General features: G+C 32.1%; 3 protein-coding genes and 1 long non-coding RNA gene across 5 annotated transcripts in view; 1 reads left to right on the forward strand and 3 right to left on the reverse strand.

Annotated features, from left to right (window-relative positions):
- Positions 1–1,707: 1,707 nt before the first annotated feature.
- On the reverse strand, positions 1,708–2,703 carry LOC123704796. Its single transcript, XM_045653296.1, has 2 exons — positions 2,437–2,703; positions 1,708–1,925 (listed from the first exon to the last, which is right to left on the reverse strand). The coding sequence occupies exons 1-2, from the start codon at positions 2,666–2,668 to the stop codon at positions 1,729–1,731; spliced, it is 429 nt and encodes a 142-aa protein (XP_045509252.1). The 5' UTR covers positions 2,669–2,703; the 3' UTR covers positions 1,708–1,728.
- Positions 2,704–8,949: 6,246 nt separating this feature from the next.
- LOC123704805 lies at positions 8,950–10,623 on the reverse strand. Its single transcript, XR_006753181.1, has 2 exons — positions 10,594–10,623; positions 8,950–10,284 (listed from the first exon to the last, which is right to left on the reverse strand). It is a non-coding gene; the product is annotated as an uncharacterized LOC123704805 (long non-coding RNA).
- Positions 10,624–12,821: 2,198 nt separating this feature from the next.
- On the reverse strand, positions 12,822–14,306 carry LOC123704531. Its single transcript, XM_045652912.1, has 3 exons — positions 13,923–14,306; positions 13,549–13,812; positions 12,822–13,235 (listed from the first exon to the last, which is right to left on the reverse strand). Exons 1-3 carry the CDS (start codon positions 14,055–14,057, stop codon positions 12,822–12,824), a joined length of 813 nt encoding a protein of 270 aa, XP_045508868.1. The 5' UTR covers positions 14,058–14,306.
- A 565-nt stretch (positions 14,307–14,871) lies between these two features.
- The window catches only part of LOC123704809 (monocarboxylate transporter 13-like), a 44,762-nt gene continuing 42,285 nt past the window's right edge, over positions 14,872–17,348 (forward strand). The window contains exon 1 of one of the 2 annotated variants that reach the window (XM_045653304.1): positions 14,872–15,048. The gene's annotated coding sequence lies outside the window, so the exon portion shown is untranslated. The remainder of the gene's footprint in view (positions 15,049–17,348) is intronic. The other variant, XM_045653303.1, reaches the window with a different exon arrangement.

Raw genomic sequence — 17,348 nt, forward strand, 5'->3', positions numbered from 1 at the left:
TTGAACTATATTTACTAGGCATTCTTCTAATATTCATACTGTGATTTTTCTTTGTAAAACTGCTGATATTTCATATAAAAAATTTTCTTTTTTTTGTCTATTATCTATACCTATCTTACTGAAACATATATTTATTCAATTACTAGATTTCCGCCCGTGGTTTCGCCCGTTTTGCCGAAACCTAATCAACTTTGTATACTTAGGTACTAAGACCTTCCTCTTGAATCACTAAAAAAACTGCATCAAAAACCGTTGCGTAGTTTTAAAGATTTAAGCATACATAGGACATAGGGACAGAGAAAGAGACTTTGTTTTATATACATAAATTGCAATTTTTTTTACATTATTCTTTGCATCTATTTGGAAGGAATCGTTAATTCTAAAAAAATAATTTGAGATATTTCAGTCATTCATTTTGTGTTTATGAAATATAATTACATATTTTAATCTGTGATTTTATTACAAAGTGAGACTAATTTTAGTGTTTTAAAGTCACCGTTTTTGCGCGACTTATTTTAAGCATCGTCTAATATTTTGCTCAAATTCCTCAAAATGAGTTCAACCAGTAAGGTGTGAAAGCAAAGCATACAAGCACACTAAAATACATTTTCGAATTTATAACATTAAGGGTAAGTTCAAAGTTACAGGGTCATGATTACGGGGATGTTAAGAGTTAGGTATGATCTTTTTCTGAAAATATTGCATGTCAAGTCAATTATGAATTAAAAACGGCTGAAACAGTTTTCATGGGCTCCGTGGAGGCAGAGAGCGTTCTGCGTTCTACGTTCCGCGTTCTGCGTTCTGCGTTCCGCGTTCTTTGTGATGCGAAGGATCTATAGCGCCGGCGCACACAGAACACAGTCAGACCGCGGCGCTGCGCTATAGATAGAAGAACGCGGAACGCAGAACGCAGAACGCTCTCTGTCTGCACGGAGCCTTATACATAAACAAATCCAAAAAAACAATTCATATTTCGCAGAACTTTTCTGAGCTTATAAAAAACTTGTCTTGTAAATATTTACTCGTAGAGAAGTACAAAACATATTTTTTGCCATATATTGTTATTAATTATTATCCCAAAGTATATATTATTGTCCTAAAGTATATTCATTATTATTAATTATTGTCCCAAAGTATATTAATATTAATTTTTTTTGACAATTTTTAATTATATAAAATAACGACTAACGGAATCGAAAGTATATAATCATAATTGTTTATTAAATATTAAGTTGGTGTAAATCTAGATTATAATGGATGTCTCAATAAAATTATATTAAAATTGTCATTGTTTATTTTTAACAAGCTTTCCGCCCGCTTTTTCAAAGAAAAACCCGCATAGTTCCCGTTCCCGTGGGATTTCCGGGATAAAACCTATCCTATGTGCCTAATCCAAGCTACCCTCTATATTATGTGTACTAAATTTCATTGTAATCGGTTCAGAAGTATTTGCATGAAAGACTATCAAACATACACACACATACATCCATTTATAATATTAGTAGGAAATAACTTAAGCTGACCCATGCCTACTTCGCTTTTCAAACAACTAAATTATTCGGAATCAGAACATATTATGTATCAATAATAGGCTGTTACTGAAAATAATAAAATAAACCGAACTTTATTATTTAAAAAAAAAGAATATAATTAGTTCGTACATATTCTATTATAAAAAGAATGATGATAGATGTTGATAGAGTTTTATTGCTTATTCCTTGTCCTATATTACTTGCTCTGTGATTCCTTGCGCATTTCTTCTCTAATAGCGCGGTAAATAATCGCCGCTTTATTCGCAAGTGTGTCAGCATATTTACGAAACTTTTTTGAAGCTAGCAATTCTTGTAGAGACGACAAAATTGTGTCCGTGTTTATTTCGTACATTGTTGATGATTTTCCGCTACGAAATTGTACTGTTTCTGGCTCTGAAATTAATAAAATATAATATACAGGTCGCGTCAAGTAAAAAGAACGCTTACAGGATGGCTGCGCATTGGCGATTTATCGGTCTATTTGGTGTTATGAGGTGGTTATAAAAATAACATAGGTAATTGCGAAACCACGATTCGCGAGCCTAGTTCAAAAATAAAATAATCGGCACATAGCTTTCGTGCAAAACTCGATCCATGTACAAACACACCCCATCACTTTCATCCAGCGTTCTTTTTACGTGACGCGTACTGTACCTATCTACAGATTGAACGGGAAATCAAAAATACCAATTCTATGTTTTAGAAAATGCAAAGTTATATTTTGTGTGCCATAAAACTTAATCTACAAAGGAGTGTTTGTGATATAGATTAAAGGGTATTTTGATTATTGAATATTAAAAAGTAATTATTTATTAAAATACTAGATTTATGTATTTTAAAGATAATATGTATTTAAACTCCAACAAGCTTTACATAAAAATTTAAAATACTTCACCAAACTCACTTAAACCGGTTTTCGATCTATAATTGGGTGAATTATCCAACAATGTTTTGAAAAAATCCACAATGCTATTTTCCAACTGCCCGCCGTCTTCATTCGATTGTCTCTGATCTGTTTTTACCGCCACTACGAAATTGTCTCTGGTATTATATTTTTTATCTGTATTCTTCCTGTCATTGGAATGTTTTCGAGCGCTGATATCTTCAGTATTTTTCGGTACAATTTTATGTATCATAGCATCGACATCTGACTGATTATTAGATTTCCGGATTTGCACCAATACATATGAATTCGATTGTATTACTCCTTAAAATAAGACAATATTATTTGCGTATAAGTATTTTTTTAATATGTATTTACTAGGGATGCGCCGAATATCGAATACATATTCGGTATTCGGCATATTCGGCATCTTTTTCACTATTCGTATTCGGCCGAATTATTCGGTTTAGGTGCCGAATATATTCGGTATGAGTATTTCTACTTTCTTGGCTATAGAACTAAATAAATAACTTCATATTATGAATGATTTATGTCATACTATACACAAGTCAAAGAAATCCTATGAAGAATGTTTGAACCTAAGGTATCGGTCAATTAAGGAAAGCTGGCATGTTCACAGTACTCACACTTATGCAATTTCACTTACAGTATGTTCAAAAATAAATGCGACTCTAGTTTCATTTTAGACTTGAATTGTAAAATGGGTGCGTTGTAGATAAATATATGCAAATATAATTATGAAAGCTCTCATAATTTACCTGTAAAATTATAATTTAAAAGTAAATCAATTGATGAACTTAATTATTTATTCTAAAAATAATCAATTGGATAAAAGTATTAACCCCTTACCGCATACAAAGCCATATATGGACGACGAAGTTTATGAATTTTTTATAGGCTAACTATAAACAATATCTAAAAAAACTACCTTACATCTTAAACAGCATTTCATCGAGAATTGGAATGTAATTAATTTAGACAGTGTAAATATTATCCATCAGCTATATTATAGATTTAGTCTAGCGCGTGCGACGGTTTGGGTGCGCGGAAAAAACCGTGATTTTCAAATTAAGATTTCAATATCAAAAACGTGAGTAAAGCCATGAAAAAAAATATTACTTCATTCTTTAGTCTTTCTAAAATAAGGTAAAACATTTGGTTAGGTTGTTTTTTTTGCTTTAATCATGTTTTTTTGTACTTTTCCAAATCTGTCATATTTGGCTTCGTATGCATTCCGTCAAAAATATATTATGGCATATGTGGCTTGGTATGCATTCAAGGATACTTTCACTGATTGTTCCAGTATCGATCCTGGACACTTTTATCTCACTGCCAAGCATGTAAATATCATATCATCATCAATAAATACAGACTCATGCTATATGCCACTGTATGATTTTTAATTAGCCGTTTCAGAGCAAATGCGAAAGTCAGGGAAAGCTCTTATTACCAAAAGACGTGGTCGTCTCTCAAAAACTTAGAAACATCGGCATCTCTGGAGTCTCCTCAGTATTTCTGACTAGCCAATTACCGCAAAAAAGCTACGAAAAACTCCTGCAGGACATCTAGATTTTCACTTTGATTCTGTACGATCTGATGGGATTAGTCATTACCGAATTTGGAAGAAGAACGCCCGTCAGTTATGCCTATATTGTTCCAATTTCGTTCCTTCACGTAATGTGAAAAATATAACGTGTTTAATTATGTTATAATGACAAACGTAATTGTTTTAAGCAATTTCACGAAGTATAAGTTGGCTGTGATTCTGGGTGTTATTTAGGTATCCATATAAAGTACTAACATTTCGCCCGCGGCCTCGCCCGCGTTTTCAAAGAAAACCCGCATAGTTCCCGTTCCCGTGGGATTTTCGGGATAAAACCTATCCTATGTGTTAGTCCAAGTTACCCTCTATAATGTTATGTGTGCTAAATTTCATAGAAGTCGGTTCAGTAGTATTTGCGTGAAACAGTAACAAACAAACACATACACATACATCCACCCTCACAAACTTTCGAATTTATAATATTAGTAGGATAGGATTTATGTTAAGTATAATATGTAGCATATCAGTTGACTTTTCATTCAGGATACAAGCTTAAGTTTAGTTTGGGGCTTAGCAACCGTGTGTGTGAAATTAGTCCGGAATATGTTTTTATTTTATTAATTAGTTACTTTTTTCTAATTGCATACGAAGCCATATATGACAGAAAAAATACAACAAACACTGCATACGAGTCCATATATGGCGCCGTTATATATTTTCTATAATATAAATAAATAATTTTTTTTCTCAATTTGATCTCATAATGTAAGGTCTAATAAACACTTTTTTGCAGAAAAATAATTTTTATTTCATCTCCTTAATAATTCATGCAATAAGGGGTTAATAATCATTCAATTATCAAATAATAATTAAATTTCAGGTCATAAAAACAATACAAATAACACGTGTGCTCACTCCCAAGTCCCAACACACGGATGGTTGTTTTGATAATGATTGCGGAGCAGTCTTGTCCTAACTTTGGTCGAGTAAAAATATCTAAGAAATATTATTGTAGCGACACCTCGCTCTGAATCGCGCAAGCGAAATGTTTTCGCTACAGAGCTATATATACAACTTTCCGACATCATCCATCGGGGCCTTTACGGCCGGCCAGTCGAGTTGACTGGTCGAGGATCCTCCCTTTTTCGATGGAGGAATTCCACCTTCCTTCCTCCACAGTGGTGACCCCGACGTGATGTCTGTAGCGACACCTCGCTCTGAATCGCGCAAGCGAAATGTTTTCGCTACAGAGCTATATATACAACTTTCCGACATCATCCATCGGGGCCTTTACGGCCGGCCAGTTGAGTTGACTGGTCGAGGATCCTCCCTTTTTCGATGGAGGAATTCCACCTTCCTTCCTCCACATTATATGTGATGCTACTTTCCCTTTAATTATGCCCCATAGTAACTTTATTGGGTTGAGTTCTGGATGGTACGGTGGAAGGCGCAATACACTATGTCCATGATCTTTGAGGATTGCATCAAGTAAAAATTGTGTATAGTTTGGCTTATTTTTTTAATATTGTGGATAACTTTGATTATTAATTAGTAATTTGATTTTTGAAAAAAAAATGCCGATTTTAGTCAAAATTTACATTTTTCTAACAAGATCCTTATCATCCCAATTTCCACCTTGGTGAGAAAAATTGAAATTTCTAATGAAAATGAACAAAAAATAAAATGATTTTATTAAATACTGTAAAATAGTATATAATTCTTCCATTTACTGTATCACAAAATTCTTCATAGATTTTTAGATATTCGTACTACACCAATTACATCACCCTGTATTTATAAACAATTGCAAAATATGACACATACATAGGCCGGGAGATACTGACACAAAATTTCGGGTCATTTGTAACAGAATGGCGGTTCTACAGAGGTCTTATTACGCAATGAAAAAAAGAAAAATGATGGTCAGAACGCTGGTACCGGCGGACTAGTCGCGTGGGCGTAAGTCACACTCGTCGGATAAGTAAGACCCCTCTAGACCGCCATCCTGTTACAAATGACCCGAAATTTTGTGTCAGTATCTCCCGGCCTAACATGTGCAATGTGTAAATGTGTTGACGTTCCAGCTCTTCTTAATATACTTATATACAGGGTGTAATCGTTAAGTGTGCACAGGCGATTATTCCGTAACTATAACAGATATCAAAAAACCTTAAACTGATATTGAAAGTACTATACCTAATGAGTAAAATGACAGTAATATTTTTTTAAAAATAAAACGAGAAATATCCAAAAATGTTACATGAAACGCTCCCATACATTGTCCCATACAATGTTCGAGACGACATCCTCGATTTGGAATACCATTGTATTCCACATCGAGCTCTATTTACAGTCTCTAAATGAACTTTCATTAAAATTTGCGAAATAATTATAGCACAAAATCAAATAACAAAGCAAAACCTTTCATATTAAATGTTTGAAATAGTCATATTTCATACTAAATGTATGAATGTTTCATGTAACATTTTTGGATATTTCTCGTTTTATTTTTAAAAAGTTATTATTGTCATTTTACTCATTAGGTATAGTACTTTCAATATGAGTTAAAAGTTTTTTGATATCTGTAATATTTATGGAATAATCGCCTGTGCACACTTAACGATTACACCCTGTATAAAATAAAACGATCATTACATTTCAAACCAACGTTATTTTGTAAACTTACATCAACATAATTTAATCATGTTTATTATTAGAACTTAGTCAGTATTTAATATTTATAGTACTTTAAATCCTGAAGTCTGAAGACAATGCTTTTAGGCCCAATAGAAAATGACATTACGTCCGCTCATATTGCAAACACTAACTTAAAGTAAAAATATAAAATTTTTAAACAATTTAAAAATTTTAATATTTTGTGCGAAGTTTCAACACAACTGAGACGGCACGGAGTGCTCGGGCGATATACGCGGGTAGCGGGCGGTGAGGTACCGAGCCGGCAGCTACTTGCGACCCGTTAGAACCGGTTTACGCATCAAAACACGTCAAAACATTGAACCGAATAATTCGGCCGAATAATCGGTTCGGTAAGGTTCTAACCGAATAGTATTCGGTATTCGGTTATTCGGTGAAACCACTATTCGGCGCATCTCTAGTATTTACAATTAATTATCTTATTTGTATACGTAACTTCAAACTTTTTACATAATTTTTGCTATGGTTTTTGCTTACCTGAAATAATGATACATAATATAACCGCAAACATTTTTTTCTTATTATGAACTGATGATTAATGATTAACTATGTAGTTTTAAATACAATATAAAATTTTATTGTTTCCAAATTTTATGTCGTGTGAAATTTAAAATTGTTTTTATGGTGACACAAAACTTATACCGTTACGATGCTTAAGTATTAAATACTAGCTGCGCTCCGTGGTTTCACCCGCGTGGCTCCCCTGCTGTTGGCCTTAGTGTGATGATTTATATAGCCTATAGCCTTCCTTGATAAATGGGCTTTCCAACACCGAAATATTTTTCACATCGGACCAGTAGTTCCTGAGATTAGCGCGTTCAAACAAACAAACAAACTCATCAGCTTTATAATAGATTAATGTATTAATGTATGGTCCGACCGCACCAGCGCGAGTTTAGGAGCTGGCCTACTTCTCTTTTTATACTATGGTATAAACGCTGTATATTAACTTCGAGGCAAAAAAATTGACGACAACGAATTGACGCCTGCTGTTAGGGGATTTTTAAATGAATTTGATGAACACAATGTTTTTTTTTCTAAGGAAGAATTCAGATTAAAAAAAGAACAAAATGTGTTGTCTATCTATGAGACTATGTAGAGAAATACATATACATATACAATTTAACTAAGTATAATCACGTTGTTTAATGTTGATTATCATTACTTTTGGATCAATCCATGTATTTCGTTTTAAAATAATACCTATATGTTATGGTTAAGACAACGCGGGCGATGCCGCGGCCGCGTTGTAAAGCTAGAATAAAAATATAGATATAACCCGTATGAGTTAACTTGAGACTTAGCTGGAGTGCGATATACGCGTTATATTAGTTTTTCCTTAAAACATTACTTACCTAACTACTAAAGTAATAAAACTGGTACTTACCTGTGGTACTTACTTAGTTATAGGTAATGGCATTCCATTATTTTATTTATTTTGGAAACATTGAAAATAACGTCATCCCATTTCCGCATATTTTGCTACAAATTTTTAAAGAATAGAAAAAATCGATCACAGGGCGAGTTCGAACCGACGAACCGACACACTTTATTATTATGATCAACATTATGATAATTAAGTGTGTCGGTTATAATGTGGTTATAATATTAGCTTTCCGGATAATACTAGCTTTCCGCCCGCGGCTTCGCCCGCGTTTTCATAGAGAAAGCAGCATAGTTCCCGTTCCCGTGGGATTTCCGGGATATAACCTATCCTATATGTTAATCCAAGTCACCCTCTATATGTGTGCTAAATTTCATTGTATATCGGTTCAGTAGTACTTGCGTGAAAGAGTAACAAACACACACACACATCCTCACAAACTTTCGCATTTGTAATATAAGTAGGTACTATAATTTATGTATTCTATCGTTAGCTCTGGTTAGCTCGTTTAGTAACGTATCTTGAACATATCGCACCCTTAAAACATAAATGGCACTAAACGAAAATGTTAATTTTACAGTACGGCCGTTTTAAGATTTTTTAAAAATTGAATTGGTGATATGGAACTAAAAAAATATAAATATAGACTTGTGATCGGATTAAAATAACAGTTTGACTAACGCTGTTTCAGTATCCAGTGGCAAACAATAAAATTATTGATTATTTATTAATGGAGAAGCATTTTAAAAAAATGTTTAGTATTGTGTCGGTTATAGTTTTCTAGTTATTCAAAACTTTTTGCTTAATGACCTCTAAAATGTTATTTTCCCTACATTGTTATAATAACAAAGAGAGAAATAAAACAGTAGAATTACTAAAATAATAAAGAATTATATTTATTTGGCACATGCTCATAGTTTTCGGTCAAAATTACCACACATATTCATAATTAACAAGTCTGTTTGAATCTAGATAAAAGTATTGTCATAAATAACATTAACATTAAAATCTTGTTCTTACTACTTACTAATCAGTACAGTTATTAGAGGTATTTCAATTAATTTGCTAAGGTCAAATTCTTTCCAAGTAGGAACTGTTAAAGTTACGTAAAAATCAGCGTATCAAAGGTTTAATTATCACGGGTCAGTAAAAATCTTGCAGTAACTTCGTTAACCTTCTTCGGTTTTCTATTAGAGTTAATCTTTTTATATATTTTATATCTGGGCTTTATCTCTGTTAAGTTAAAAATAAGTTTTCGTGACTCTTCAGAAATTCTATCTGCGATTTTCAGACGACATGTACTTCCACAAGGTTGCTTAATCATTTTAGCTGGAAAAACGTTTTGAGTTTGAAACATATTTTTGCCTGTATTTATTAGTATCTTCACAATATTTGTAGTATGTAACGATCTTATTCTTTTTCGTTTTCTTGTAATTGCATCAACTGGCTGAGTTGGAGCTTCTTTTGCAGTATCGTTCATCGTTCCTGTGTCATTTGTATTAAAATGTATGATTTCGACGTTATCAGCAGGGTTGGAAGAGGCGACAAGATAACCATCATTCGGAGCAAGACTATTTTTAAGATTCGAATCAGCAGGAAGATGATCACTTATTTGATGATTATTAGAAACTTCAACAATCTGAGTGAAGGAAATGTCATCAATTTTTGCATTTGGTCATTCCTTTTACTTTACATTTTGGGTTCTCTGTTTCGTCATCCGGATTAGAAGGGTCGAAATTATTACGTGTGTCTATAGTACCTACTTTGAGTAATTTGTTGGGTTAGGTTATGGCCTTTGTATAGACAAAGCTGAAGCTGAACTGGATGATGTGCTTGAGGACGAAGATGAGAACGAGCTGGACGACGAAGACGATGACGACGAGTTTGAGTTTGATCTCCTGCATTTTTTATTTGATGGAAAGTTTGTTCTGTCATCGTCTGAGGCGAGAAAAAAGTTACCATCGTCAGTGTTAGTTTGGTTGTGATAAGAGCTTAAAGGATGAACTTCTCATGATGTTCAAATCGGACGCACTCATTGTTGAAAGCGGTTCAACATTATCGGAATTTCTTTTAGAAGCAGGCTTAGTAATTTGAGATCCATCATCGTCATCATTTTCTTTTTTTCTTTGATTGTTCTGAGTTGATAATTCTATTATACTTCTACATCTACTTCTTTTCGGATCCATGATAGTATAATACAAAAAGCCTTAAACAAAATGCCTTTTTTATTATTAAATTCGAATAAAAACAAAGTCCTAATTAAAGTTAACATAATATAACTGACACTAATGTAATTACGCACAGCGAAAATTTAAAAGCATATTTATTGATTAAATAGCTCTTTAAAGAAAATGCCCGTTATTGAATTTCGTATAAAAACAAAATCCACACTAAACTTATTAAATAACTGGCATTATATTCAAACTGCCACTTATGCATTTACTCACTGTAAATATTCGAAAGCAAATTAATTAAATAAGTGGCACTTTACACAAAGTGCCAGTTTTTGACTCACCTCGACAAGGATTTCCACCGGAGACTTGACGTGAAATGGCATAGTGCCGGTTTATCAATTACCGACCGGACAAATTGTGACAAATTCATAAGTGACACTAGCGACATCTAGCAAAAATTTGACGCATTAGAGCTACCGGGATCTTTGCGTTAGGCGCGTTTCGTTTTATGCCTTTTGACTGCATACTTAACTCAAAAATGAATTTTTTTGTATAGTGCCACTTATGTTTTAAGTGTGCGATATTATCAGTATCAAGATTGTCATATAGTCCTGTAACCAGGCCATTTAATCTTAAAAAAAAAAACAGTGTCAAGTTTCAAGAATGACAATTGACGTTGACATTTGTATTCATGTAAAAATATAAATACGCAATGTAGTAAATATCATTGGTAAATAATAAGTAATATTTTATTTACTTTATTCTAATTTTGTTTCCTTTTTATTTTTTTTAATTTTTGTTTGTTGTTTGTTTGTTTAATACATCATATACACTAACGACCCGTGCCCAATGGCGAAGAAACAGAGAAAAGTTCAAGAAACAATTTGCAAAATTTGCACGAAAGTTATAAAAGGACCCTTGTGTAATGTAAAAGCCCATTTATTTACGCACAGAGAAGTACCGGCTCGCTGTAAATGTCATATTTGTCACCTAAAATTTTACCGTATCGACCTTTACAACAAACATTTACGAAACTGCATCAATTACTCAAAATGTATTTGCGATTATTGTAACGAAGAATTCCATAGTAAAATCTCGATAATGCGCCATATAAAAACGGCCCACGACTCGAGTATCAAGGGCCATTCTAAAAAAACATTTTCGTGTGTTGCATGCAAGAAAACGTATACAGAACGAAGGTTGCTACTCCACCATGCATGGAAAGAACATTTTGACACAACTAGAAACACCGAGCCTACATACTTAAGAAAATTGGTCAACGACTGCTGGGTAGAGAAAATGAAGGACACCTTTGTACAGATAAAAAAAGTGAAGAACAATATGTTGATGGTAAAAAAGTGTGAAATCAAGCCAGAGACGTTTGAAATTAAAAAAGAAGTGACGAAAACAGTGTCGTCGAATGTATTGCTAAATTATTCTATGGTTATCTGTGATTATTGTAATCGAGAGATGTTGAAAAAGAGCTTAGTTAAGCATATACGAGAAAAGCACTTGAAAATACGGTATCATCAGTGTAAAAAATGTAAAAAGTCATTTAGTCGACCTTATTTGCTGAGAGATCATAAATGTAAATCATTTAAGTGCAATACAACCAAAATATCAAAATGTAATATTGGTAGACCTAACAATATTAATAAAAAGGTTGTAAAGACTGAAGGTGCTCAGGGAGAGGCCTGTAATGTGGCCAATTAGCCAGTATTTACTGTGAACATTGACAGAATTCCATTTTCTGTTTCACTCAGTAAAGTGGAATCATGCCATCTTGACGTCTAATCATGTGTGCATTAGTATACGTTGCTGTTCTTTGCAAGAGATAAACTATTTTAGAAGTGGTTTTGTATGAAAACTTGGGAAACATGTCCAGAACTATCAAAATGGTAGTACCGAAGTATGTATCTTAATTATTATTGAGAGGAAATTTTATACAATTTTAATTTCAAAGTGACACTTTCTAAATAGATGTGCATGATGGATCAATTTACTAATAAGATGAAGAGATTGTTTGAGCGCTTTAATCGCAGGAACCATGGTCTGATTTTAAAATATATTTCACAGTTGGATAGTCAATTAATCGAGGAAGGCTATAGGCTATGTATCATCACATTAAGACCAATAGGAGCAGAGCAATGCGGGTAAAAGTGCGGGGCACAGCTATAAATAATGGTTAATTTCTGTTAAAGAAGTTATGACGATTTTGATTCTGTATTAACGACTATTAGTGAAATCAATATTTTATATGGAAGTTTTTACTTGACAAGTGCTTAGAATAAAATTGTATTAAGTAGTAAAAAATTTAATTATAATATTCCTTTTTATGTATAGCTATATTTTGGAGACATTGGTCTGGTTCAATTGTGCTGTAATGTTAAAGAATAGTTTCTATTCTCTTTACATAGTAATATTTATCTAAGTAAGGAATATTTTTGTTACAAATTTTATTGTAAAAAAAGAAGTTTTAATCAAAGACAATATGTAATACTTTTTAAATATTTTAAATTAAGAAATAACGTATTTTGTAACCTTAAAAATAAGCATGTTAAATAAATATTTAAAAATCATAATCAGAGTAATTTTCTTTCACATCCAAATATGAATCTTGGAGTATTTTGCATAGAGATTTCGAATTGTTGACTATATTCGGTTTTTTATCTGTGTACTGCTTTTTTGACACTTGTTTATAGTGAAGTCCATATTTAAAAACCGATTTTTTTAAAGGATCGTTAATTTTACTCTTGTTGACGATCTTTTTTGAAATTATGTCTTCTCTTTTATTTTTTAGATTGTAATTTAATAAATTTAGTACTAAATGTTGGTTATTTTTTCTGATAGCTTGTGTAAGTGGATTAAAGTAACCACAGTCTTCGTCACAAGCATAGTTTTTGTTTCCGCTTTTCATGACACGGGAGTAGAATATGTGATTTGTGGAATTTATTAATCTGAATATTATTGAATCCTTGTTAATCTGTAAAAAAATTGGATACTTCAATTAACGTGAAAATAATATACATAATATTACCCTCAAATATCGAAAACGCTAAAAAAAGGCATTCTCGCTCGGTACATGCACTCAATGGGCGATTTCGATCTTCATTTTTTTCTGTTTTTGTTCTTTTAAATTGTCGTGATACTATTTGATATTCATATTCACATTTATAATAAGAAAAGCCTCCTAAGCCGTGTAGGTCTTTTTTCGAAACATGCATGAAGGGATTACAATATGTTTGTAGATTCATATCATGTAAAAACTTACATACGGTAAAGTATATAATTCGTACCGTGTATATGGTAGTCATTTCGCAACTCTCACTTCCTTGACAAACATCGATTGCACTCTGATCCGCAGCACTGTAATTCCTTTGAATCCTCCATTTCGTCATTATCGGATTATTACAAGTTTCCAACAATTCTTCGAGGTGTATTTTTGAAGGGCAAGATTGAGAAGCGTTATGAAATCCCGTATAATTTACAACGCATAGCGTTTTGGAATCGGTTAAAGAAAATATTTCATGTGGACAAGGTGGAGGCTTCTCTTCTATAACCTGTGATAGAGAATAATAATAAGGATATTGTAGAGGGTCATTTCAACGTATTTAGACGTACAATGCTTGGATTTTTAAAATGTACAAGGACTCATAAAAATATAGCATACCCAATATCCACACTGAGAACTTGATGAATTAAAACTGTTACACTTATAGCAAATAACTGTATTATTCGTGTTATTTATCAAGCGCCATGTTCTCCAGAAAAAATCTCTTTTGTAAACATACTTCACTCCTTTCATGGACAAAAATTTGCGGTATAAGGTTTCATATTTTTTTAAATACTTAAAACGTGGATTTGTTTTACTTATTTCACTATGCAATATATCATCAGCATAAACATTAGTTTTAGACAGTTTATCAAATAGTTTTATTCGGTAATCTTGGTCTTGCTTTTCTATCTTTTTATCTAAGAATCGTCTGCGTAACCCATTTTCCTTGTCTTTTATCCAACTAAAATCATAGTCAGGCAGAACATTCAAAGATTCAGCATCAATTCTTATTTCGTGTGAAATTTTATGGAATACACTTAAAATTATAAATAAGAACGTGATTATGGTCATTTTAAATGAGTGGCAAAATTACGAATGTATTAACCAGTGTTATTGAAACGGCAACGGGCGTAAAGGCTCATGTTTATAAACAGCACGATTATCATATTATACTCCAGCCCCCAACGCACAATGTTCCAAGGTACTATTTTAACCATCATCAACAATTATATGGACAAAAATTAGTATACCAATTGCCAATAAATTAATTAACATTTTTATTTCACATATATATTTATTTATTAAATAGGTACATATTGAATTTATTAATGAGCTCCGTGGTAGATTAATTCTAATTGCTTAAAATGGGACAAGATATAGTTGTATGAAATGATTATTATTATATTTTTAAAGATTTCTGCTGAAGTCTGATGAAATGTAAATCAAGTATCAATTTACAAATTCTAACACGTCAATTATTTAATGACATTACCGATTTTTAACCGATACTCACCGGACATGCCTAAATGACGTTGCCAAAATGCTGTCGAATGTCGCTCGTTCATCGAGATCCATTCATTTTTATATTTTTCATTCATTGTTAGAAGAACCGTACGGTGTGTGTGATGTAGTAAAATCGAATTTATTTTTATTGTGAATTTTGATTTTGTGTAAATGGGTGTTGGTGAAAATCGGTGGTGTTAATGTGAAGTGTTTTATTTTTTTGTAACTGAAAATATTGGTACGTAATATTACTCATAGTCATGTTATGAATTGGTAGAATTAAAGGCATGATCTTTCATCTTTATCAACATTCTATTTAGTTGGGAGTTATATGCTAGGTATATCGTTTAGATACGTTGTGATTACAAATTAGGTTTTTACGTCAGATAGTTAAACGGAGTTTTCCTTAACAATATAAAACAGCTGTTTATAAATTTAACATAAACAATGACAAAGTAAGTACAAATTTTCCATGAAATCTACATATTTCTATGAATCTCACAAATTTTATCGTTTTATGCATTATAAAAATCACAAGTATTGAAAATTATGCGAATTATATTAGAATATTTAAAAGTCAAAGATGAATATTGATAAGTTGTTATTGTCCTATCCTACTTTAATATTATAAATGCGAAAGTTTGCATAGATGAATACATCTGTTTGTTTTTTACTCTTTCACGCAAATACTACTGAACCAATTACAGTGAAATTTAACATATAGAGGGTAACTTGTATTAACACATAGGATAGGTTTTATCCTAGAAATCCCACGGGAACGGGAACTATGCGTGTCTTTGAAAACACGGGCAAGCCGCGATCGGATAGCTAGTCTGATTTAAGTAGGTGATTAAGATATTTAAAAATCCATAATAATGTATTGTTAATTACAAGTTATTTGGCCTCTATTATGTATCTGTGTTAAACAAAATTATAAGAAATATCTATTTAATTATCATTAGCAATGCTAAGACAGGAATTGAAAATCAAAGAATTATCTGCAACTATATTTATAAAAAAACTAACTGTGCTCCGCGGTTTCACCCGCATTGCCCCGCTCCTGATGGTCTTATAGTGATTATATATAGCCTATAGCCTTCCTCGATAAATGGGCTATCTAACACTGATAGCGCGTTCAAACAAATAAACATACAAACAAACAACCAAACAAACAAACTCTTCAACTTTATAATATTAGTATAGATTTAATAATTGAATGCATTATTTATACAACAATTCTAAAATAAGTATAAATAATATTGAAAATGTCTGTGACCTTTATTCATTTAAGTTGATAACAATATACCGTATACCATACTAAGAGAAAAACATGAACTTTTTAGTTATTAGATATGTTGGTTTACTCCCACAATTTCTGTATATTATATACCAGCTGCTCTCCACAGTTTAACCCCCGTGGCTCCACTCCTGTTGGTCTTAGTGTGATGATATATATATATATATATATAGGCTATCTAACACAGAAATAATTTTTCAAATCGGACCAGTAGTAGTTCCTGACATTAGTGCGTTCAAACAAACAAACAAACAATCAAACAAACCCCTCAGCTTTATAATATTATAATATATAAGACTTAGGTAAGAGAAATTAATATATATGAGAATATTATTTTTTTTATTGAAGTTTTGGTAATGTGGATAAAGTATAGAATATTCAATGTTACATTATCTTAATTTTTAAATTAATCGTTAAATGTCTAAAATCAAATAATAATATAATTTGAAAGTAACTCTGACTGTCCTACTAAACGCCGGGAGTTGGCCTTCTCTCTTTATATTATGCATAGAGCGATATGGAACATGACTCACAGCAACATCTCAGTTCTTATTTACGAAGCATTATGGTCATCTGCAAAACAAAGGATTAGAACAATTAAATGTTTAGCCTTGTTGCTAATGATAAGATGTTTTTAACTCGCTTTTATGTTTGAATGTAACAGACTCTTTTAGACTCGATTTTGATCCCTTAAACGGATAGATTTTATTCAAACCTTTGTATACTTATCAAGGATAGGTGTTAGGTGACAATACAATAATTTCAAGAATTATATAAGTGTGTTTTTAGTTTTCTTTACTATAATAATTATTTATTGTATACTAGCTGTAGCTTATATGACTTAATTTGTGTTTAACGAGATATGATTTGTATATATGACAAGCTGCTTACTTTGCCCAGATTGACCCAGGATAAAATAAAATAACTAGCATAAAATGTTGCACTGTAAAGATGTAGCTCTTTATTGGAACAAAATGCATAGATTATTAGAATGGAATAGTAGTTCACTATACATAGATCAAAAAATGAAGAATTTGATTATGTAATAATTTTTTATAGAGAAAGAACACCATAAAAAATCATTGAATATTCTATGATTCTTTCTTTGGCAGTATTCATATCTAAAATATGTAGTATACATTTTTTTTTTCATCTCCACGGGGAATCGAACCCAGGCCCCTTTTTCTACAGCGTTAACCACTGTACCAAGGAGGCGGTCGATATCATAATATGACTAATAT

Source organism: Colias croceus, chromosome 30, assembly GCF_905220415.1.
Source record: "Colias croceus chromosome 30, ilColCroc2.1".
NCBI lineage: Eukaryota > Metazoa > Arthropoda > Insecta > Lepidoptera > Pieridae > Colias > Colias croceus.